The 22397-nt window shown below is 72.2% G+C and overlaps 2 protein-coding genes and 2 non-coding genes across 4 annotated transcripts; 1 reads left to right on the top strand and 3 right to left on the bottom strand.

Annotated features, from left to right (window-relative positions):
* Positions 1-2927: 2927 nt before the first annotated feature.
* On the top strand, positions 2928-8062 carry FHIP1B (FHF complex subunit HOOK interacting protein 1B). The gene is made up of 11 exons (XM_086739861.1): positions 2928-3203; positions 3283-3885; positions 4068-4226; positions 4294-4380; positions 4510-4677; positions 4781-4860; positions 4968-5137; positions 5222-6250; positions 6325-6503; positions 6580-6742; positions 7371-8062. The coding sequence occupies exons 1-11, from the start codon at positions 3066-3068 to the stop codon at positions 7664-7666; spliced, it is 3072 nt and encodes a 1023-aa protein (XP_086595987.1). The 5' UTR covers positions 2928-3065; the 3' UTR covers positions 7667-8062.
* A 6115-nt stretch (positions 8063-14177) lies between these two features.
* Positions 14178-16623, bottom strand: RPS11 (ribosomal protein S11). The gene is made up of 5 exons (XM_086743314.1): positions 16544-16623; positions 15862-15993; positions 15623-15698; positions 14893-15022; positions 14178-14349 (listed from the first exon to the last, which is right to left on the bottom strand). Exons 1-5 carry the CDS (start codon positions 16556-16558, stop codon positions 14226-14228), a joined length of 477 nt encoding a protein of 158 aa, XP_086599440.1. The 5' UTR covers positions 16559-16623; the 3' UTR covers positions 14178-14225.
* On the bottom strand, positions 14647-14733 carry LOC147602447 (small nucleolar RNA SNORD35). Its single transcript, XR_015257584.1, has one exon. It is a non-coding gene; the product is annotated as a small nucleolar RNA SNORD35 (small nucleolar RNA).
* Positions 15437-15529, bottom strand: LOC147602446 (small nucleolar RNA SNORD35). The gene has a single exon (XR_015257585.1). It is a non-coding gene; the product is annotated as a small nucleolar RNA SNORD35 (small nucleolar RNA).
* Positions 16624-22397: the final 5774 nt, after the last annotated feature.

Below are 22397 nucleotides of genomic sequence, written 5' to 3'. Positions count from 1 at the left end.
CGCACGCCCCCCAGCTGTCTGCGGGGCGCCCCACCTGCGTGGGACCCCGGCCGTGGGGGCTGTGGCGGGGCGGGGGGTCCCGGGGCCGCGGCTGTCCCCTCTGCGTGACGTCCTGCGGGTGCCAGCGCCCGCTGCCCTCCTGCCCCCGCCGCGGCGAACGCTTCGCCCCCTCCGGCCCGTCCCTGCCCGCTTCGCCAGCCCCGGTGCGGGCTCCTGCGGTGACAGCGCTGCGGTGACGCCGTGGCGCGCAGCCCGGCGCGGGACGTGAGCCGCGGTGCCCCTGCGCGGGGGCTCGCCCCGGCGCCCTGGCCGTCAGCGAGCTCTAACTTTAGCAACGCCATCGGACCTCGCCCGCGCTGGAGCGGGGCGCCGCTCGCGCCCCGGTACAAATATCTCCGGCCAGTGCCCGAGCCGCAGGAGGGGCACGCGCCTGCCGCCGGCACCGCTGAGCTCGGCCTGCGCAGGGACTTCGTCCCCGTCGTGGAGCTGCTGGGGCCCTGCCCGCGTCGCCTTTGCCGTCCGCGCCTGCCGCCGTTGACTTCCTTCTCGTGCGGTTTGGGTTTTCTTCAACGGCCGCCCTGGTTTGTCCTGTGCCGTGGGAGCCCCTCGACCCCTCTGCTGCGGGGCCGTGTCCCGGGGGGCAGCCCCGGGCCGCCCTTCTCCCCGTGGGGCAGCTCGTGCCCGCTTCTCGCTGGTGCCGGCCGAGCCCCGCTGTGCGCGTGCCGCCGCGGTGACGCGCCGTGCCGGGGGGCTGCTCCCGGCCCGGCAGCGCAGGGTGGAGGCCAGAGCCGCGTCCTGTCCCAGCGCAGGGGCTGCTGCTCCCGACCGCGTCCCCTGTGCCCGGCTGGCCCCCCGGCCCCGGCACGCCCGCTGCGCGCGGCACGCGTGGCGCCCGGCCGCGCTCCGGCTGTCCCCGCGGCACGTGCAGCCCCGCCGCCCGCGGGGGTTATTTCTGGCAGAGCCGGGCAGCTGGGGCTGCCGTCGCGGGGGCTGCTGGCGCCGGCTCTGTCACGCCTTCCGGCGCTGCCGAGGGGGCTGGCGGGGCCCCGCGGGTGCAGGGGCTCTGGGACGGGCGCCGCGGAGCCGCGATGGCTTCCTGCGGGCCGGCCCCCGCCCTGGGGACCCCGAGAGTGGCCGTGGGTGCGGGCGGCCAGCCTGCCCGTCCCCGTACCACAGGGTGCTGCGGCGCGGGGCCCCATAAATACCCCCGCGGGCTCCCCGGCGGCGGCGGTGTGCCGCAGCGTCTGTGGGCACGCGCCGCTGGCGTTGCCGCAGTGGCCGGGCTGGGCGCTCCCCACGTTTTTAAAGGCTGACGGTGGCAGTGCCCCGACCCGGGGGTGGCGGCGGCGTTGGGGCCGGCGGGAGCCGCGTCCGCGCTGCCTCGGCTGCGGTCGGTGCCGCTTGCGGTGCGGCCTCGTGCCGCCTGCCCGTTGGCCCTGGTGCGGGGCGAGCTCGCGCCTGCGACGCTGTGGACCTTGCTTTGGGGACCTGCTGCCGGCTCCGGTGAGGGTCCCGCCCGCGCCCCCCGCCCTCCGCTCCCCGAAGGGCTCGGCTCTGCACTGGTCCCTCGGCCGGGGGGTCCCGCCCCAGCCCACTCGCGTGTCCCGGCGCAGGCTCTGCTTTCGGCTGCAGCCGCTGTCGAGGCCCCGCTGTGCCCGGCTCCCGCGCTGCGGGGCGGGGAGCCTGAGCTGGGGCCGGGGCGCTGGGGGAGCAGCTCCGTCCCTGGGTTTGGGGGATCGCCCCTCTGAGGGACGGGGACAGGGACAGCCCCGCGTTGCTGGCCTGGCGCAGGCGGCAGCGGTGCCTGCTGCTCCCCGTCACTGCGGCCGTGACAGGGCCAGGGACGCTGTGCTCGGGGGGCAGCTGCTGAGCGGGGAGCCCCGTTTGCTGCAAGGGGTCTGTGGGCAGCCCCCCCCCGCAGGCAGCGGCTCGGGGGCACCCCTGTCCCTCCCTGGGGGCTGCTGTCATGCCAGGCCCCCATTGCCGTCGCTGGGGGGCCCGTGGCCCCAGGCTGGCTGCCGCCGGGCCGTGGGTGCCGCCGGGCCGTGGGTGCCGGCGGCGGTGGGGGCGGGCGGCCGTTCTGGCTGTCCCGGCGGGGCGCCCGGGGCTCCCCACACGCCCAGGCTGGGTGCTGCGGGCTGCGCCGGCTGCGGGGTTCAAAGTGCGGAGCTGGGCGTGGAGGCAGGGCGCTGCCGGCCTGCGCCACCCCGCACGCTCGCCCTTCCTCTTCCCCGGCCCGGCGCTCGCCTTCCTGCGGCCGGCCCGGGTCAGCCCTGGGGCAGCGCCGTGGGGCAGCGCCGCGGCCCCTTCCGCAGCGGGGGTCCCTGTGGGGCCGGCACGGGGCTGGCAGCGCCTCGCGGGGCCCGGACGCCGGGCACGGTGCTGCCGCCCGCCCCTGCGCGCTGCCGGGGAGCCGCAGCCCCTCGGCGAGGTCCCTCAGCGAGGTGGGTGACGCGGCTGCTGCGCCCAGGCCTGGCGCCCCGGGAGCTGTGCCCGGCGTGGGCTGCGGGGTGGTGTCGGCGCCGGCTTTGCTTCCACGTGCTCCGTGTCGCCCTGGCTGCCTGGCTCCCCGCGGCGCTCCTGTCCCAGCAGTGCCGGGCCACCGCCGCGTGGCCGCACCGGCCGTGGCTCTGGGGCTCGGGGCCAGCACTGCGCTGGCTGCGTGCCGTCCTGGCTGCGTGCCGTCCCGGCTGCGTGCGTCCCGGCGCTGCTCGGCCCTCGACGGCTTCCCCCGCGCCTCCCTGCCGGACTCGCTCCTCCGGTGGTGACAGGCCGTGCCCTTGGCCGTGCCGCCCGTCCCGGCGAGGGGTTCCCCCGGTGCCGCTCGCCCCCGCAGCTGTCCTTGCAGCGCGTGCGCCACGGGGGTGCGGGCAGCACCGGTGCCCCCCGGCCTGTGCAGGGGCTGACCGCCGCTCTCCCCCCAGCCCAGGGTGGCAGCAGCATGGAGAGAGGGGCCCGGCGGCCCGCCCGCTCCCCCGCGCCCCCGCGGCGCTGCCAGGCAGCAGTCGGATCCGGCCCGGCCCGCGGGGCGCCCCGCCGCTGCCCGTGACCGTCGCGGCCCGCCGATGGAGAGGATGAGCTGGCTGAGCAAGCTGAACCCGCGGGCGGCCGGGACGCGCGCCCCGCGCAGCGCCAGCCTGCAGAGCCCCGTCACCGCCGACCCCGAGACCTGCCTCATGGTCTTCAAGAACCACTGGTCGCAGGTGAGCCGGGGCGCGGGGCCGGCGGCCGGGCCCCCTCCGCGCCCGGGCGCTCAGCACCCCCGCCGTGCCCCCCGCCCAGGTCCTGCGCATCCTGGAGCGGCGCGGCTGCAAGCCGGCCCCCGACGACCTCAGCGCCGTCCGCAACAACACCTACCAGATGCTGAACCTGCTGGCGGAGGACCGGCCGCGCGGGGAGGCGGCGCGCGGGCCCATCCTGGAGTTCGTGGCCGCGGAGAACCTGCTGGAGCGGCTGCTGGGCTGGCACGTGCAGGGCGACTTCACCGAGGAGCGCAAGGTGGAGCAGCTGAAGCTCTACGAGATGCTCATCAGCCAGGCCCGGCAGCCGCTGCTGCGGCACAAGCCGGTGCTCACGCCGCTGCTGCGGCTGCTCAGCCTGTGCGCCGAGCCCGCCTCCGCCCCGCTGGAGAACAGCCTGGTCCTGCTGCTCAACCAGCTCTGCGTCTCCGTGGCCAAGGAGCCCGCCGTCCTGGAGCTCTTCTTCCACAGCCACACGGACCAGGGCCCCGCCAACCTCATCATCTTCTCCCTCCTCATCCCCTTCATCCACCACGAGGGCGTGCTGGGCCAGCAGGCCAGGGACGCGCTGCTGCTCATCATGGCCATGTCCGCCAGCAACCACGCCGTGGCCAAGTCCATCACCGACAACTCCTACTTCTGCCCGGTACGGCCGCGCCCGCGCTGCCCCTCCCGGCCCCGGCAGAGCGCGGCCGCGGGGCCGGCCGGGCGGGGGTTGGCGGTGGGTCCGCACGGGCCGCTGTGCGGGGGGGGGTGGCCGCGGCGGGCTGCCCGGTGCCGTGGCGGTGCCCCGCCGGCGCAGGGGGAGCTGAGTGCGTGTCCCCCCAGGTCCTGGCCACGGGCCTGAGCGCCCTGTACTCCTCCCTGCCCCGCAAGATCGAGGTGCGGGGGGACGACTGGCACTTCCTGCGCCGCGAGGACTGGATCGGCGTCTCCTCCCTCGTCCTCTTCATGAACTCGCTGGAGTTCTGCAACGCCGTCATCCAGGTAGGGCCGGGGGGCCGCCGGCGCCGCGCGGGGCTGGCCGCCGCCCTGACCCCGCCCTGCTCCGCAGGTCGCCCACCCCCTGGTGCAGAAGCAGCTGGTGGACTACGTGCACAACGGGTTCCTCGTCCCCGTCATGGGGCCGGCGCTGCACAAGGTGAGGGACGTCCCGCGGCGGGCGCGGGGCTGCCCGCCGGCCTGGCGGGGGGCCGCCTGCCCGCGCGGGTGCGGGGGTCCCCGCGGTGCCCGCCGGGCCAGCCCCGTGCCCAGCCGCTGCCGCCCGCAGACCTCCATCGAGGAGATGATTGCCAGCACGGCCTACCTGGACCTGTTCCTGCGCAGCGTCAGCGAGACGGCGCTGCTGAAAACCTTCCTGCGCTTCGTGCTGCTGCACCGCCACGACAACAGCACCATCCTCGACACGCTCGTGGGCCGCATCAACAGCAACTCCCGGGTGAGAGGCGCCGGCTGCCCCCGGGCTCCTGCCCCGCCGCGGGGCTCCCCGGCCGTGGGGCCGCCCCGCTGCTGCGGCACCCTCACCCGCGCCCCATCCCCAGCTCTGCATGGTGTCCCTGAGCCTCTTCCGGACGCTGCTCAGCCTCAACTGCGAGGACGTGATGCTCCAGCTGGTGCTCAGGTACCGCGCCCCGCACCGCTGCCGAAGGCGCTGCGTCCAGCGGGCCCCCCCGTCCCCAGCCGCACCCCCTGCCCTGCGCGCCCCCCTGCAGCCCCGTGCCCCCCCAGGTACCTGCTGCCCTGCAGCCACGTCATGCTGAGCCAGAAGCGGGCGGTGCGGGACCTGGACATCTACGGGAAGACGGCGGCCAAGTTCCTCTCCCTCATCCCGCGCTGCTGCCGCCCTGAGAGCCTGCCGCCGCCCGACGGGGAGGAGGAGCACGCCGCCTGGTCCAAGGGTACGCTGCCGCGCTCCCCGCGCCCCCGCGGGCCTGCCCGTGTCCCGGCCCCGCGCCGAGCCCGCGCTGTGCCGTCGCCCGCAGGCCACGGCAGCCCCAACGTGGACGCCTCCTCCGTGGTGACGGTGCCCAAGCCCTCCACGCCCTCCCGCCTCTCCTTCTTCATGCGGCAGCAGAGCGCGGCCCCCGAGGCGGCCGGCCCCGCGCCGCGCTCGCCCGGCACGCCGTCCGGCAGCCCGTGCCACCGCGCTGGCCGGTGGGAGGAGGTGTCGGAGCTGGACAGGAACTACCTGGAGTACCTGCGGGACGCGCGGCGCAGCATCGACCACTGCGCCTGGGCCTGCCGCGTCTGGTCGGCCCCCTACGATGGCGAGGAGCCCAGCGCTGCCGGCGCGGCCCCCCTGCCCGACGGCAGCCCCCCGCTCGGCCCTGACTGCCTGGGCGCCCCGCGGCCCCCGGGGCCCCCCACCCCGCGGACTAAGAAGCGGGGCCTGCCGGAGGAGGGGGCGAGGGAGGGACAGGGGGGACCCCCCAGCAGCGGTGGCGAGCCTGGGGTGGAGGCACTCGGCCCCGAGGCCCGGGACTTGGGGACCCTGGTGAACGGGGCGCACGGGCCGGGGGCGCCGGGCCGGCCCGAGGGGAGCATGGTGGTGAAGAAGGTGCGCCGCAGCCCCCAGGGCGAGGGCGGTGGCGCGGGGCCGCCCCCCGAGCGGGAGCCCCGGCCGCAGAACGGGGCGCAGAACGGGGCGCCGGCCGCCCGGCCGCAGAGCCCGGGCTGGGAGCCGCTGCCCTCGGTGGACTCGCTGATCGAGGAGCTGCTGGCCCGCGTGCCGGCCGAGCCCAACGGCGCCGGCGTCACCATCGAGGCCTTCACCGAGCAGCTGCGGGAGATCGAGGCCGAGATGAAGAACGGCGGCGATGGCGGGGCGCTGCCCGCACCCCAGGAGCCCCCCGAGGCGCCCCTGTCCCGCGAGGAGGAGGAGACCTTCGCCAGCTTCGCCGCCCTGTCCGAGGGGGACGCCGCGGGGCGCGGGCGGCCGCCGGACCCCCTGGCCCAGCTGGTGGCCAGCCCGCCGCGGGCGGTGGGGCCGCCCCCCAGCCAGCCCTTCACAGGTGGGCTGCCGGGGCCGGGGAGGGGGTCCCGCCGCCCCCCGCCCTGCCCCACGCGCGCCCTCCTCCGCCCGCAGGCCCCTTCATCTCGGTGCTCTTCGGGAAGCTGGAGAACATGCCGCACAACTCGCTCTACGTCAACTTCCTGCTGACCGGGCTGGTGGCCCAGCTGGCCTGCTACCCCCAGCCGCTGCTGCGCTCCTTCCTGCTCAACACCAACATGGTCTTCCAGCCCAGCGTCAAGTCCCTGCTGCAGGTACCGAACGGGCAGGGGTCCCGGGACCCCCGCGCCCTGCCGCGGCCCGCCCTCACGCCCCGCCCTCGGCCCGCAGGTGCTGGGCTCGGTGAAGAACAAGATCGAGAGCTTCGCCGCCAGCCAGGAGGACTTCCCGGCGCTGCTCTTCAAGGCCAAGAAGTACCTGATCGCGCGCGGCCGGCTGGACTGGGCCGAGGCGCCCGGCGCCGCGCCCGCCCTGCGCCGCCCCGAGACCCTGGGTGAGCGCTGCCGGGGCTGCGGCGGGGGCCGCTGGCTGGTGTAGGGGGCTGGGGGCTGCGTGCAGCAGGATGGGGACGGTTCGAGGTGGCAGGAAGGGCTGGGGGCTGCACGCGTTGCATTGTGTGGGGGGCTGAGAGCGGGGCTGGGGGCTGCCCGCGTTGCATTGTGTGGGGGGCTGAGAGCGGGGCTGGGGGCTGCACGCGTTGCATTGTGTGGGGGGCTGAGAGGGGCTGGGGGCTGCACGTTGCATGGACAGCTGAGAGTCATACATGGGTCTGGGGGCTGCATGGTGGGGAGGACCGGACGGGGGGCTGGGGCCTCTGCTTGTGGCGTGGCAGGGAGGGTTTGGGGTGGCGGGGAGGGCTGGGGGCTGCACCAAGGGCTGGGGGCCGAGAGTGGGGCTGGGGGCTGCAAGTTGTGCTGCACGGAGGGTTGAGAGCGGGGCTGGGGGTGGCACTTGGTGTTGCGTGGGGGGTTTGGAGCGGCAGGGAGGGCTGGGGGCCACGCGGAGGGCTGGGGGCCACGCAGAGCGCTGGGGGCTGCGCGTTGCACTGCGTGGGGGGCCGAGCGTGGGACCGGGGGCCGCGGCCCCGGCCCCCCGGCGCGGGACTGACGCGGTGCCCGCAGCCAAGAGCCGGAAGCCGTCGCTGGGGGAGCTGATCCTGCGGCACGCCAACAGCCCGACGCGGGCGCGCCAGGCGGCACAGCTCGCCTTCCAGCACGTGCGGGACGGGCAGGTGCTGCAGGCGCTGGCGGGGGGCTCGCTGTTCCGCGGCTCGGGCGAGCGGCAGAGCGAGGCCCTGCGCGTCAAGAACGCCGTCTACTGCGCCGTCATCTTCAGCGAGTTCCTGAAGGAGCTGGCGGCCATCGCCCAGGCCCACGCCGTCACCTCCCCGTTCCTGAGCGAGCCCCCCGAGGAGTGACCCCCGCCCCGGCCGGCGCCTTTTTAACCACCCCCAGGACACGGACCTTTTTAATTTATTGGGGACGAATGTTTGGCTGAGACCGTGCTGCAATATGTACAGGAGCGACCGGCGGCCCGCCGCCCCCGCGGCTTGGGGGGGGCAGGGCAGGACCCTGGGCGGCCCCGGGGGCTCGGCGGGGCGGCGGGGGCGCGGGGCGGGCTGGCTCTGCCCCCCTCTGCCTCCCGCCGTTCCCCGGGGGCGCGGGGGTCCTGCCGCGGCCCGCCCAGCCCCTCTCTATGCAACCCCCGCGCCGCGGGGCCCCGGGGGTGCGGGGCTGGGGGCCCGGCCATGCATGAGGGGCTGCGTGTGTCTGTGCTGTGTAACCGCCCTCGGGAATAAAGGGTCTGGGCCAGGGCACGGCCTGCGCTGCTGCGAGGCGGGGGGCTGGGGTTCGCCCCCCAGCACGCCTGCATCCCCCGGGCGGGTGGCAGTGATGGGGGGGTCCGGCCCTCCAGGTGCCTGGGGAGAACAGGGTCCGGGACGCGAGGCCTCGCCGGTGTCACGAGCGGTGGCTGGTCTCAGCCTGGGCACGGGCAGACCCTGCCCCCCCAGCGCCCATTCGGGGGTCCTGGGCGGGGGGCTGCAGGGAAGGGGCCGGGGGGCAGGGTGGGAGCTGGGCGGCACGGGGGGCCGGGCAGAGGGTGGGGGGTGCAGGATGGGTCAGGGGTGCAGCTGCGTGGTGGGGGGTGCAGGAGGGCTGCGTGGCCACGGGTGGCTGTGTCCCCGCGGTCCCCTCTCCTCTGGGGCCGGGGGTGAGCCCACCCCACTGCGCCCCACCCCAACTGCCTCGGCCCCCAGCCCCACCTGTGGCCGTGTGTGGGGGGGTCACTGGGGTGGTGGGACCCCCACCTGGATGCCTGGGTCCCTTGGGGGTCGCTGGGGTGCTGTTACCCCCCAGGTGACGGTTAACATGCCGCCGTTGGCCCCGACGCCGGGGCAGGAAGCCGTGCTGGCGGGGGCTGCTGTCCCCCAGCTGCCGTTTCGGCGGGACGCGTCCCCTCTGTGGGTCGTTGCGCGGCATGCGCTTTGTCGGCGGTGCCCGACGACGACGTCCCGTGGAGGCCGTGCGGGCTGCAGCCACCGAGCACCGACAGACCCAAAATTCCTCGGAGCCGCTCTCTGCAGGCGGTGTCCCTGCCTGCCCGGTCCCTTCCTGGGCGTTTTCGTTCTTCACAGGGACGGTCCGGCCCGCGCCGGTTGCGTTGGGCAGGATTTGTCCCTCCTGCCCGGCTCCCTTGGGTGCTGGGCAGCTCGAACGCAAACCGATGGGTGAGGCGAGCAGTTGTCCGGGGGTCGCTGTGACTGGGGGCACCGATGCCGGGAACCGGCCGGGCTGGTGTCACGGCCTGGAGCTCGCGGTGCAGCGGGGGCGCGGAACCGTCCCGGGAGGCGTCCTGCCCCTCCCTGCTGCCCCCATGGGGCTGCGCGCCCCGGGCCGGGGGTGTCCGTCCCCCCACCCCTCGCGGCACAGGGACCCTGCCCTCACCGGTGGCACAGGGGACGCGGTCACGCGCGTGGTGCAGTGGCGGCTGCGCGCAGGGCGGGGTCCTGGCGTTCCCCGCACGACGACTTGTGAGACCAACGCCAGCGGCCCCTCGAGGGGCCGGGCTGGCTGCGTTTGGGTCAGGAAAGGGGCGTTTTCCTCCCGGCCAGGGCGCCCGCAGCGGGATGGTGTGCCGGAAAAAAGCCGGGATATTTCTGCAGGGACTTGCAGGCAAAGTTCCCGTCCTTTCCTGCGGGTGCCCCAAAACACGTTCTTCCCAGCGCCGCCGTGCTCACAGGCGTGCGCTGCGTTTCCGGGGAGCCTGGGGGGAGCAGCGGAGAAGGAACACGATGAAGAGGGGGTGACCTGGGGAAAGGGTGCCTGATTTTGGTCGTTTTCCCCCCTTGAGGGAAGAGACCTGTGTGACGCCGTGCGTGGTTTTGCCCTGACCGTAAGCGGGCCGGAGTGACCGGAGCCATCGGTGCGAGCCGGTGTCTCGGCTAGCAGGGCCCCTCCGCGACGCCGGGCGGGGGGACGCAGATGGTGGCCCGGCCCCCCGTGAGCCTGTACCCGCTTGCTGCCTCACGTGTTCACAGAGGAGGTGCCGGCGCACGCACGTGGCCGCGAGCGCGTCGCTCGGGGGCGGCTGGTGCAGATGCCATCCCGTCGCACCGCTGCGATTGAGCAGATCGCGGTCCTGAGACATCGCTGCGCTTGAACCCCGCGCCGTGCCGGCCTGCCCGCCACACCCGGCTTCGCTCCGGGCATCTCCTCCGCTGCGACGCGCGGCTGCTGCCCCAGGCCGAGCCCGACCCCGCACAGGGACCCTGTGCGCCGAGATCAGCCCCAACCTTCTCTCCCCGCTACGGTTTTACGGCGTTCGCTCTTGCTTGTAACTCTATTACGCTCCTGGGCTCTGACAGGCGCGCGCGTGAACCTCTTCCCGCCGGCTCTGCTGTCCCGTCGCCGGGGAGCGGAGCTGGGGCAGGACCTGGGTAGCGCATCGCCGGGGTCTGCACCTTCCCCACCCGAGTGTTTCTGAGCAGCTGGGCAGTGAGGATGTCGCCAAGATGGTGCACGAGGGGTGCGCAGGGGTGCAGGGGGAGGAGAGCTTTAGGGGGAGTGGGGACGTGCGTGTGCTGGAGGTGCAGCCGAGGAGAGGTTCTGCGCGCTCGCGAAACCCACGCTCGTGACCTCACGGCTCAGAAGCGGCGCGCTGGGAGAGCTGTCGCACCTCTGCTGTCCTCCGGCCGTGGAGGGTCGGGAGGACGCGAGCCTGCCGACAGTCCCTGCCCGGACCCCGACAGCGGCCAGTGGATCACAAAGGCGGCCAGACAAGAACCTGCGTTCTCCCGGCTGCTCCCCACCCGCCGGAGCTGGGGGCCGAGCTCAGAACGCGCCGTTTGCAACCCCCGGCATGAGCTGCCCGTCCCTTTTTGATGTATTTATGCTTTGGCTCTCCTTGGCGCCGGACGCAACAAAGCCGTTCGCTATCGGCCTCGCAAAGCAGCTGCCGCGTTTCCAGATTCTTCTCTGCGTTCAGGAAACGCAGCGGGCAGAGGAGGATTTCCACTCCGGGACACATCCAAACGGGCTTTCCCCTGCTTTTCCACCCGGAAGCACTGCGACAGAGCGGGGCAGTTCAGCCCAAAAGGGAACGCTGCGGGCATCCGCAGGCCGGCCACGCTGGGAAGCCTTTGCCTTCTCCATCCCGGACGGGATCCGCTGCGGAAAGGCTTGGGAAGGGCAGCTCGTCCCTCCTGCTCCAGCCCTCGTGCCGCCGCAGGGACCGGCCGAGCCCGCACCCGCTCCAGCGTGAGGACCCCCCGTGCCGGCACCCGCTGCGTCCCGGGGTGCGGGTGACCCGTTCCCAGCCGACGAGAGACTGCTGCACAGAAAAACACCTTTTCCTCAGCCGGCTGCAGAGCTCGGCCTGCTGCTCGTACAGCCGGCTTTAACCTCAGCCCCGCCAGCCCGGCCTCCCCCATCGCCCGCTCATTTCCGAGCGACGCTCAGCCCTTCGCCTGCGCTGGCAGCGGCTCCTGCCTTCGCCCCTTCCTCCTGCGGAGCCTGCACGCGCTGCCGACCGCGCCTGCCTGCCCCGCGCCGGCGCCGGCAGCGTTCATTTTCCTGATTCATAAATAACCCCTGCTAAATATAACACGTCCTCCTCGCCCTCTTCCCGAAACGCCGAGGCAAAACGCTCGCGCGGCCCCCCGCACGGCACGCGCCAGCGCCCGGCACTGCGGCTCCGTCCCGGGGGAACCGCAGCGGGAATTCCGCAGAAAGGCTCACAGACGCCCGCCAGCCCGCGGCGCAGGCGCGATCCCCTCCGCGCCGCGTGCGCGAGCTCCCAGACCGAGTGCCGGCATCCCCCCGGCCGCAGGAAGAGCGCTTGTTGTTCGCAGGCGTCTCAAAGCCGGTTTGGAGGCGCGCAGCGGATGGGGGCGCGTTGGGTGACAAGGCGCAGCAGCAGCGGGCCCTGGCTCACGGGTGGCAAACGTCCCCTGCGTGCACGGGGAGGGACGGAGCGCTTCGGGACGCTTCCAGCACCTCTGGCGCAGAGCCGGCACCCCGGGCCCAGCCGGGGCAAGCCCTGGTTTGCGGAGGGGGAGCGGTGCCGCAGCGGGCGGCCACCCCAGGGAAGCCGCTCCAAAAGCCGCTGAATTCCCCGGCCTTCGTCGTCTGGCAGTCACAGCCGGTTCCCCCCATTCCCCGGGTTACGGCGCACGACTGCGGCGCCGGGCGCGCTCTCCCCTCTGCGAGCACAAAGGCCGAACGGAGCCGAATTTCGGTCCCCGCGTGCCAGGCTCAGCCGCTCGGCTCCTCAGCGCCGGTCGCACGGCAATTCCCCGCAGCCCCCCTGCGGGCTCTCCCCGAGCTGCGGCAGGGCCCGGAGCGCTCCGTGGGGCGATGCCACCCGAGGCCCGCACCCCGCCCCGCGCCGGCACACCTGCCCTCGGGACGGCGACTCCTCCGGCAGCGCGGAGCTCGTGGCGCGGCACAACCCGGCGGCGCGTTCAGGAAGAGCCAGCGAACCCCCGTCCGCCCGGGAAAGCGCCCAACACCCAGCAGCGGCGATCCCAGGTTCCCGGCGACGTTCAGCCCGCGGGGCGGCTTCCGGGCAGGCCCTTAGTTCCAAAGCACCCGGCGTTTTACGCGGGTTAACAGACGCGTTCGGGAATCCAGCCGCTTTGCGACTTGCCTTACGTTTTTAATGAGAATGTTACGCAGCTGCTAAACAAAGCCCCTTCCGGGATTAACGGCCGGGATCTATTTTCCACAAAACCCGGCTGGAGCAGCGGCTTCTGCCACCGGCTGGCCGAGCTCCACGGACCGAGCCGCGCCCGAGATTTTTCCTCCAGCGCCGTACGCGGCTGGAAACGAAAGCAGCTCAGCGCTGACGACTCTGGGCGGCTCAGGCCGGGGCCGCGGCCGGCGGCTGCTCGCCCCGCTGTCCCCGCAGCCCGACGCGGGCGGGATGGCCCCCGGTCCGCTCCGGCCTCTCGCCGCCTGGGCTGGGGACCCATCGGCGCCCAGAGGCGGCAGCGCAGGGCAGCCGTGGGACGCGGCGGCGCGCGGTCACTGCGGATGGGCGCCGTTTGAAATCACCGAAGACAGCGCGGCCCCGCGTGTGGCGCGCGGCTGAGCCCGGCTCTCGTTTAAAGCCCTGGACCGCACCCACCGCGGCGCGGGTGAAACTTCGCCGCGCGGCCCCCCGCAGCGAAAGCGGCGGAAATTCTTCAGCCCTTCCGCTGAGCTGAAGACGCCTCGGAGCAGACGCCAGCGCCAGGGAAACGCGCAGACCCGGGCGCCCCGCGGGGCCCGACGGATTCCCGGGAGCGGTTTGGGAAGGCGGACGGCGCAGCCGCAGCCCCCACAGCCAGCGCGTGGCTCCCGCGCAGCTCTCAGCCAAGCGCCCTCGCGCGAGGCCCGACACGGAGCCCGGCTCCCCGCGGGCGCAGGCAAGGAGGGAGGCGCAGGCGTCCGGGCCGGGGGCCGCTGGCGGGGCGGCCACGCTGCCTCCTCGTCCCACGCAGCAGCGCCGACGAGGGAGGAGCGAATTCGGGCGAGGCCGCTGGCGGCTCCCGCACCGCTCCGTGCCGGAACCCCTCCCTGGCTCTGGCCGCTCTGCGATGGCTCGGCTCCCCCAGGCCGGCCGCCCAGGGCAGCCGCTGCGGCAGGGCTGCGGGCCGCAGCAATCGGCGCCCCTGAGCTGGGGGGCCCTGCGCGCAGTGCCCGGCACCTGCTCGGCCCAGCGCTGCGGGACGATGAGCGGCTGCGGGGGCACAGCCAGGCCATCGCTCTGCCGGGCGGCCGCACCCCACAGCCCCCCTCCCCCCCCACTCCCCGGCCCCCCGCGCGTCCCCACAGGTCACAGCCGCAGCCCGACGCGCGCAGACAGCTCCAGCAGCCGTGCGCTGGTTCCAGCCCGGGCCGGGCCGGTTCGTTACGCCCCCGCCAAAATAAGGGCGAGCCCAGGCAGAGCCCGGGGGGGGGGCTGCTGGGAGGGACCGTGCCCGCAGACAGGGACCCCCCCAGGCCGCAGCACGAGCAGCGGGCACCGCAGCCCTCCCCCGTTACCCAAACGGGCAACGCCGCCACAGCCAGCGCTGCCGAGCCCGCGGGTTTGGCGCCCGCATGCCGGCCGTTCCGGCTCCTGCACAGCGCCGTGCGCGAGCACCACGCGGGCGCTCGCTCCCCCAACACACGCCAGGCGCCTGGGCCGGCAGCTGCGGAGCCGCAGCCCGCACCGCAAGAGCTGCAGGGCTCAGGCCGCGGGCCGGCCCGCGCCAGCTGCAGGGGCAAGGCCAGGTCCCTGCCCAGCAACGGCGCGGCGCCAGCGCTCGCCCCTCGCCCCCCTCCCGGCGCAGACAGCCCCAGTCCCCCAGCTAACACCCGCAGAGCGCCCGCGCCCTGCTCAGGGGGGCGCTGGCCTCGCCCACCCCCGCAGCCCCCGCGGTTAATCTCACGTCGCGCAGCGGGGAGGCTTTGTAAAAGCTTTATTGGCCCTGCCTCCTCCTCCCGCTGCCTTCAGAACTTCTGGAACTGCTTCTTGGTGCCAGCGGCCTTCGTGACCTTGAGGACGTTGAAGCGCACGGTCTTGCTGAGGGGCCGGCACTCCCCCACGGTGACGATGTCCCCGATCTGGACGTCCCTGCGAAGACACGGCGCGATGTCAGCGGCTCTCCAGCGCTCTCCGCGGCTACGCCGGCTTCGCTCCGCGGCACAGACGCTGCCGCACGCAAGCGGCGCGGCACTGAAAGCCACTGCGGACACCAGACCCCGTAAAGCCAGGCCTGGCGGTAAGCGCCGCCCGGACGAGCGTGCCCGGAGCAGCAGCCGCCGCGCGCAGCTCCCGGAGCCGCCACTGCGCATGCAGCTTGGGCCAGGACGCGGCTAAGCGCCGAGCAGCGCAGGGAAACCCCTCGGGGCGGCCCCGCTGCAGGGCCTGCCGCGCGGTTCAGCAGTGCCACCGGCGTTGTCAGCAGCCCCCCGGCAGGGGCTCTGCAGACCATCGTGAGTTCAGACATCACCACCAGCGGGCAGGCCCCGGCTCAGACGCCGCGGTGCAGCCGCGTGCCGCGCACGCTCGCCGCGGTCTCCGCGCAAGAGCCGAGTTCGGCGTCACAAACCGCGTACGAACAGCGGCACGCGGCGCCGGCGGCGCCACAGCCGGTCAGCGCGGGAGCGCACGCACCTGAAGCAGGGGGAGAGGTGCACGGACATGTTCTTGTGGCGCTTCTCGAAGCGGTTGTACTTGCGGATGTAGTGCAGGTAGTCGCGCCGGATGACGATGGTGCGCTGCATCTTCATCTTGGTCACCACACCTGGGGGAACGGCCGGCCGTGAGCACAGCCAGGCTCGCCGCGACGGCGGCCGGCTGGGCTGGAGGGCGGCGTTGCGACACACGCATTTATTTTATTTTCACAAGAGCTACCGGACCAGCGGCGCCGAGCGGCACTTGGCACGCGAGGGCAGCCCCCTTCGGTTCCGGGGCTTCTCCTTCCCAGGCTCGTTAACGGACCCTGACGCGCCCTCTGGGGCGCTCTGCCAGGACCAAGGGCCTTCCTCCGCCTCCCTGCCAGGCTACAGCTCTTGAGCCCGCACCGCAAACAGAGCGTGTGCCTTCCGCAGCCCTCCCGCGCACGCCGCGACACGCTCCCCGCGGCACCCGCCGTGTTACAGCCCGTCTGCAGCGCCGGGCGGCACGCGTGGAAGGGAGCTGCCGGCAGCCGGTCCTTTCGCCAGCATCAGCGAAGCCGTGCGGCGTTGTCGTCAAAGCCCCTTCACTGCGAGGCTTGGCAGACCATCGTGAGAGAATGGCATCACGTGCAGCTCAAGGACCGCGCCGCGTTCCCACGCTCGCGGGCTTCGACCGCTCAGGACGTCGCGCCCGGCGCCACTCTCAAGGAGCCTTCAGCGCTCACCCGACAGGATGCGGCCACGGATGGAGACGTTACCGGTGAAGGGACACTTCTTGTCGATGTAGGTGCCCTCGATCGCCTATGGAGAGAGCCCACCGTCAGCGGCCGGCCGGCTGCGCAGCTCGGGGCTCTCGGGAGCCGCAGCCGCATCGGCCGCGCTTGGCGGGGCCATGGCGGCCCCGGGGCGCAGACGCCAGGCCCGGGCAGCCGGGCAGCCCCGCCCCGCCGGCGGCCGTGCTCACCTCCTTGGGAGTCTTGAAGCCCAGGCCGATGTTTTTGTAGTAGCGGGGCAGCTTCTCCTTGCCGCCCTCGCCCAGCAGCACCCGCTTCTTGTTCTGGAAGATGGTGGGCTGCTTCTGGTAGGCCCGCTCGGTCTGCGGGGAGAGGGGAGCGTCACGGGCAGCCCGGGGCACGGCACCGGCCCCGCACCGGCAGCGAGCCGGGCCCCGGGCACGGCACCGGGGGCCTCGCCCAGCTCACAAAAACCCCTCCTGCCCCCCCACCCCCGGGCACCGCCGCCCCGCAGGCCGCTCCCCGCCGCCCGGCCCGCAGCCCCACCGCCCCCCAGCGCCCCCGGGCACGGGCGGCGGGGGCCCGGGGGCGGCCCGGCGGTGGCGGGGGCCCGGGGGCGGCGGGGGCCCGGGGGCGGCCCGGCGGTGGCGGGGGCGGCCCGGCGGTGGCGGGGGCCCGGGGGCGGCGGGGGCCCGGGGGCGGCCCGGCGGTGGCGGGGGCGGCCCGGCGGTGGCGGGGGCCCGGCGGTGGCCCGGCGGTGGCGGGGGCCCGGGGGCGGCGGGGGCCCGGGGGCGGCCCGGCGGTGGCGGGGGCGGCCCGGCGGTGGCGGGGGCCCGGGGGCGGCGGGGGCCCGGGGGAGGCCCGGGGGCGGCGGGGGCCCGGCGGCCTTGGCCCGCCCCGCGCGGCGCCCACCTGCGTGTCCGCCATCTTGGCCCGCGCGGCGGAAAAGAGGCCGGCGGCTGCGCGCGGCGCCGCTTATGGCGCGCGTGGCGGAAATGACCTCACGGGGAGGCCGGAGCGTTTGCGTCACTTCCTCCGCCGCTCCCCCCGCCCGCGGCGGCCGCACCGGGAGCTGTGGCTGGGGAGGTCACGGGCCCGCCGGACGGTTCGGGGGGGAACGGCCCGTTACAGCCCACCCCGCCCAGCCCCCTGCCGGGAGCAGGGACATCTCCAACCACATCAGGTTGCTCAGAGCCCCGGCCAACCTGGCCTGGAACGTTTCCGGGGACGGGGCACGCACCGCTCCTCGCCCCCCAGCACCCCCAGTCCCTCTCCTCAGGGCTGCTCTCCATCCGTTCCCCCCCAGCCTGGATTTGTGCTGGGATTGCCCCCACCCACGGGCAGGACCTGGCCCTTGGCCTGGCTGGACCCCGTGAGGTTGGCACGGGCCCACCTCTCCAGCCTGTCAAGGTCCCTCTGGATGGATCCCTCCCCTCCAGCGTGTCGACGGCACCACACAGCTCGGTGTCGTCGGCGAACTTGCTGAGGGTGCTGTGTCCCACTGCCCATGTCCTGACAAAGGTGCTGAGCAGGGCCGGGCCCAGCGCCCTGGCTTTGCGGTGTACCTGCCACAGCCAGCTGCTCTGGGCGAGGGAAGGGTTACACAGCAGGGCCGTGGTGGGAATTTCTTCCCGGTTCCAGGCTGCGAGGGACAGAAAGGGACAGAAAGCGCCTCCTGTGCTGACACGTGGAGAGCACAGTTGTTCGGGTGTGACTGTGACCGATGCAGCCCCGGGCAATGTTCCTGTTCGGGGCAAGGACTTGGAAGATGATGGACAGCACCCTCCACCCAGAGTCCCTGCGGTTCCACGGTGGCTGGAAGAGCAGCCTGCTCAGAAATCTCCATCGAGTGAAATCTTCAGAGCTGCCCCGGCTGGGCTGGGTTTTCCCGGGCTCTGTCGGTCTCGAGCACAGCGGGGACGCCCGTCACCAGCTCCCCCGCACGCTGCCAGGGCGTCTCCAGATGTCCCCGTGCTGCTTCACTTCCAGAAAACGAGGCTGCGCTGGGCGGCCACCTCTGCGTCTGGACAAGTGCGTGTGTTTCCTCTCGGTCGCTGTCGGAGCCTGTTAGCGATGTCACCGGAGCGGGGCCGAAGCCGGAGTGAGTACTGGTGGTCACGGCCTCCCAGCAGAGGTGTTACGCAGCCCGGCACCTGGGGAAGGCAGCGACCTGTCTGTACCGCGCTTCACGCGAAGGCAGCGGTGCGATTTACCGCCACTGTGGTGCGAATAAAGCCATTCAGACCACCGGCGTGCGGCAGCGCCTTTGCTGCGCGTGGCATCGTCGGTCACTGGAGCGACGGTTCAAGGCAGAGCGACGGCGTTTCCGAGCTCTTGCGCTGAAAGGCGTTTTGCTCTGCTGGTCGTCGCCCGCCTGGCCGGGGCCGCGTGCGGGGGAGCCGCGGTGGCTGGGAAGCGGTGTCGGCACAGGGAGCTGGCTGCGCGGTGGTGGCTGACCCCTGCGGCAGCAGGAAGGGCTGGCGGGGAGCGGGTTCGCAGCGAGGAGCAGCTCCTCTGGGCGAGAGGGAGCCGCGGTGGAGCTCCTCGCTGAGGGCTGGGGTGGAGGAAGTCCGCAGGGGCTCCTGGAGGGACTGGGCAGGTTCGGGGGGGGAAAATCCGTTCGTACGTGTGAGAAACGTGTCTCGGGTGGAAACGCTCGGCACTAGGGTGTGGGCGAGGGAAAGCAGACCTGGGCTTGCGGGGGCTGTGACCCGGGGCGTGGGACGATCCCGCTCAGGGGGCTGAAGTGGGACGGCAGTATCTCTAAACCGTGGTCACTGGGGGCTTTTTGTGTCTAAGGGTGCGCCTCACGGGGTCCTGCGCTGGTCACTGCCGCGTCGGGGTCCTGAGCAGACGGTGCACAGACCTCAAGGGTTTTTATAGTTACTGTCTTCAAACTGCTTTCAAACTCTCAGGGGGAAAGCAGCACGAAATGGAGGTATGGAACTCAACTCTCTTGAGAAGTCCCGCTCTTCTCCGCAGAATATCCGTAAGCTGATGAATAAATAAATGAAACAGCGTTTCTTTACTCATCTCTTTGACACTGACAGTGAAACGGAGTCATCTGCTGCCTTCAACCCTGAGTGAATCCTGGAAGGAGGGGAATAAAGAAACGACAGCGACCCGTTTCTCTTGCAGGTGGGCGAGTCCTGAGGGGTCTGCAGCTGCTGGGATCGACACGCGGCCCCGAGGAGTGCTTGGGTCCGGCCTCGGCAGCAGCGGCCGGAGAGCAGCCGCGTCGGGGTGGGACAGACCCGGTCACGGTGAGGGGTGACGCCGGGGGCCTCACGCTGCCGAGCGCGGTCCTGGCGGTGCGAAACAAAGCCAAAGGGAATTGCAGACAACGGCTTAGCCGGGCATCCCAGATTAACTCCCGATTCATCATCAGCAAGCGCAGTGCTGCAGCTGGGTGAGACAACCTGAGCAGCGGTGGGCTGCTGGGAGCTGAGGGGAGAGGCTCTTCCCCCAGAACTGGGAGACGAGGAGTCCCTGGGGTCACCGGCGCCCCTGGGTCGCGTGCCGGGGCGTCCCCCGTGCTGCTGGCAGCCCTCTGTCTGCGGCCAAGCGTTTCTTCTGCTGGTCCTCAGCAGGAAACGGCGTGAGAACGCTGTGCGGGCCCGCGAGGAAATAGCAGAGGTAAGGCGTGGACGTCTGGCGAGAGGGAGAGTTTTCCCCTGAGCGTGCTCTGGCTGCAGGAGATTCCGTCAAGCCTTTGTCGAAAGGAAAGATGCGAAGTCCATACTGCCCTTTCGGGGGATTCTCCAGGAAGCTTCCGTACCTTCAGAGGCTGAGCTGAGAAAGCCGGTGACGGTTCCTTCCGGCAACTGGAGAGGAAGTTCTGAAGCATTGTGAAGTGACACAGGAGGAAACTAGAAAATTGTGCTCTTGTTTATGGCCTGCAGCGTTCGGTTGTGATGGGAGATTACGAACTGCTGTCACTGGTAATTCCAAAATAGACTGGTAGCCACTGAACGTGCTCCGCTGGGCAGCTCGAGCCTTTCCTGCGGGCGCGTTTGGCCTTGCTGGCATCGTGAAGTCCCTCCCAGACCTGCGTTCCGGCGCTTCCGACCGTGCTGCCGTGCCTGGCTGGGTGGAACGGAAGCCTGACGGCGTGGCGTAGAGGAGACCCTCACCGGCGTCTGAGCCTTGGTGCCGTTCCCGTCGCCTCTGTCTTGAGGCCGGCGATCCGTGGCTTTGTCTGTACACCCAGCACACCCAGCGCCAGGCACTGACAGCGTTGTGTGCTCAGCACATTTTGTATTTCGGTTGTTTGGGTGGACACGGAACTGCCTGCGCATCCTCTTCCTCGCGTGCCGCAGATGTCCCGGTCAGAGCTTTGTTCGGGTGTTGGTGCTTATTCTGTATTTATTCAGTGTTAGCTGTCCGGTCACCTTCATCGTTACCTACTGGTAACGCTGTGTTCCTGCAGGCAGCCCTGTGCCCTGTGCGAAACGGCCCCACAGGAGAGCCGGCAGTGCCCCACCAGTCTGCCCAGCGCGGGACTGGAGGCTGCAGCCCGCACGGCGTTTGGCGGGATGGCTTGGCTGGTGCTCGCTGCGGGCAGCGGGACTGCGGTGCGGAGCTGGCCGGAGCCATTACCGGAGGAGAGAGGCCGTTCAGCAGTGGTGCTTCTGCACGGGCGCTTCGACGTGGCCGTGGCAGGTTTCAGGCAGGGACACGCGCAGGGCGTCTGCGGGGTCGGTGTCGCTGGCTCCTGCGGCGCCCTGCGCAGCGGCTGCATTCTCTCACGGGGCGCGAAGCGTGGGAGCGCGCGGGCCCGCCTGTGCTGGCAGGTGCGCGTTGCGTCCCGGGGGAGAGGGATTGCTGCTGCCCCCGCGCCCCTGGCATCTGGGCAGAAGACAGCCCGCTGACGTCGCGCCCGCGCTGGGCCGCAGCAGCCTCCGCTCACGCCGCTTTTCCAGACCTGGGGGGTGGAACAGTCCCATTCCAGCCCTTTTTCGCTCGATAAGTTCCTCCCAGGCCCGGTGAGCAAGGGTGAAACAACAAACCCCGCTGGGAGCTCTGGACAAAACCGGGAGGGCACGTCCCTCCTGCAGATCCAGAGCGGGGCAGAGCTGCGTACGGGGCGACTTCGTCCCGCACCGCGTCGGGTGCCGGGACAGCCCGTAGCCCGTTTCCTCCAGCGTGCAGGAGGATGCTGTGCTCCGGCTGCCCTGCTGTGTCCGCTCAGCTGCCCCGGGACGTCCCGTGCGGACCCCGCCGTCCCGTGCTGCCTGCCCAGCCGTGCTGCCCCAACAGAGGGTTTGCAGGAGGCCGGGAGCAGATTACAGCCCCTGCGTCCTCACCCGCGGTGCGGAGCGCGCTGAGCCGTGGCAGCCCGACCCCCTTGGCACCCGTTTCCCCACCTACCCTGCAGCTTGGCTCTTGGATGGAGTTTTTTTTCCCTGAGTCCCAATCTGGTGTGATTTCAAGGCTCCTGTCTGTGCTCTGCGGAGAACTGGAGTGACTGCAGGAATTCTGCGCTAGCTGGAGAAGGGCTAACGCAGCTCCTCTCTTTCTCAGGGAAGAGGAGGGGAGCTGTCGTGGTTCAGCCCCGCTCGGGACCAAGCTTCAGCCTCTGGCTCACTGCCCCAGCTCCGAGGGGACAGCAGGGAGATAAAGCAGCAAAACGGCCCGGGTGTGGGAGGAGGACGGGAGGGAGGGGTACCAGCGGGTTACGGGCCGGCGCAGCCTGGAAGAGCGTGGAGCGTGGCCGCTGCGCTCCGTCTCCAGAGAGGTGAGGCGCAGGGAGGCAGCCGGGAGCAGCCGGCGCGGGTGTCACCAGCGGCAGGTTGTGCTTGGCCGAGCACAAAGTCAAGGCCGTAAGCGCTTTAAAGCAGCAGCCATCAGGTGTTTCGCCTGTTTTCTTCCTGACATCCCTCCTGTTCACGTCTCATTAGGCCTCTCAGTGGCTGTTAACGGCCCTGATGGTGAGGTTTCTGAAGCCCTGGCTCTACCGCTCCTGGCACAGCTCGGTGCTCGCGCTGGCACGCCTCCTCCCAGCTCCGCAGAGGCGCGGGACGGGGCGTGGGGAATGGGAGCGCTGCCAGAAATCTCCCCCATCTGCACCCCGGAGCACCGGGAGCTCCCCGTGCCGCTTGTTGTGGTTCATGCCACTCCGCGGCGAGGAGCGCTCGTCCTGGGGTCGAGCAGCGCAGTCAGCGGGCACGAAAACCTCTCCCCCTCCCCAAAGCGGCGCAGGAGGTCTATGGCCGCCTGTACCGCCGCGGGGATGGCGAAGAGCGACCGTCCCCCCCGGGCGCGCGGGGAGGCGGCACACCTCTGCCAGGCGGAGCTGGCTCGGCCGGCGTTGCGGGCGCCTGGGCGCGGGTGCGGTGCGAACGCCCCGGCACCGGGAGGGCGAAGCCCGTTTGGGGGTCCCAGGAGCTGGAGAGAGGGGGTGTGAGCTGCTCTCGGAGCTCGGGCGGCTGCAGTGGCGTTTTAGGGCAGCGATCTCTCCGTTCCCGCAGCGTCCTAGAAGCGCTTTGGAAAACTGCACCGAGAGTAAGGACATGGGTGGGGAAAGCCACTGAGCCACTGTCCCGTCTGCAGCTTAATTCGTCCGGCGGCTGTTCCAGCCTAAGCGTCCCATCAGAGACGCCTGTGATCCGTCTAGTCCGCGGTTTAGGATTCCAGGCGGGATATCTCCAGGTGTGTGCTCCTAGCACGCACCCGGTGAGGGCCGGGGCCGAACGGCCGGTGCTCGTGGCCGGGTCTCCGTGCTCCCGTTGGGACGCCTGCTGTAAGGGACCCGTGGAAGGGGCCG

This window comes from Chlamydotis macqueenii, chromosome 1 (assembly GCF_036417535.1).
Source record: "Chlamydotis macqueenii isolate bChlMac1 chromosome 1, bChlMac1.mat, whole genome shotgun sequence".
Taxonomy (NCBI): domain Eukaryota; kingdom Metazoa; phylum Chordata; class Aves; order Otidiformes; family Otididae; genus Chlamydotis; species Chlamydotis macqueenii.
This window is presented reverse-complemented; position numbering and strand designations above follow the sequence as displayed.

Coding starts and splice junctions, on each gene's coding strand:
- FHIP1B (XM_086739861.1), top strand. CDS start 3,066: ATGGAGAGGATGAGCTGGCTGAGCAAGCTGAACCCGCGGGCGGCCGGG. Junction 5,138..5,221: donor GCACGCCGCCTGGTCCAAGG/GTACGCTGCCGC, acceptor CGTCGCCCGCAG/GCCACGGCAGCCCCAACGTG. Junction 6,504..6,579: donor GCGTCAAGTCCCTGCTGCAG/GTACCGAACGGG, acceptor CTCGGCCCGCAG/GTGCTGGGCTCGGTGAAGAA.
- RPS11 (XM_086743314.1), bottom strand. Junction 15,023..15,622: donor CCGTGGCCGCATCCTGTCGG/GTGAGCGCTGAA, acceptor CCGTTCCCCCAG/GTGTGGTGACCAAGATGAAG. Junction 14,350..14,892: donor CACCTCTCCCCCTGCTTCAG/GTGCGTGCGCTC, acceptor GTGTCTTCGCAG/GGACGTCCAGATCGGGGACA.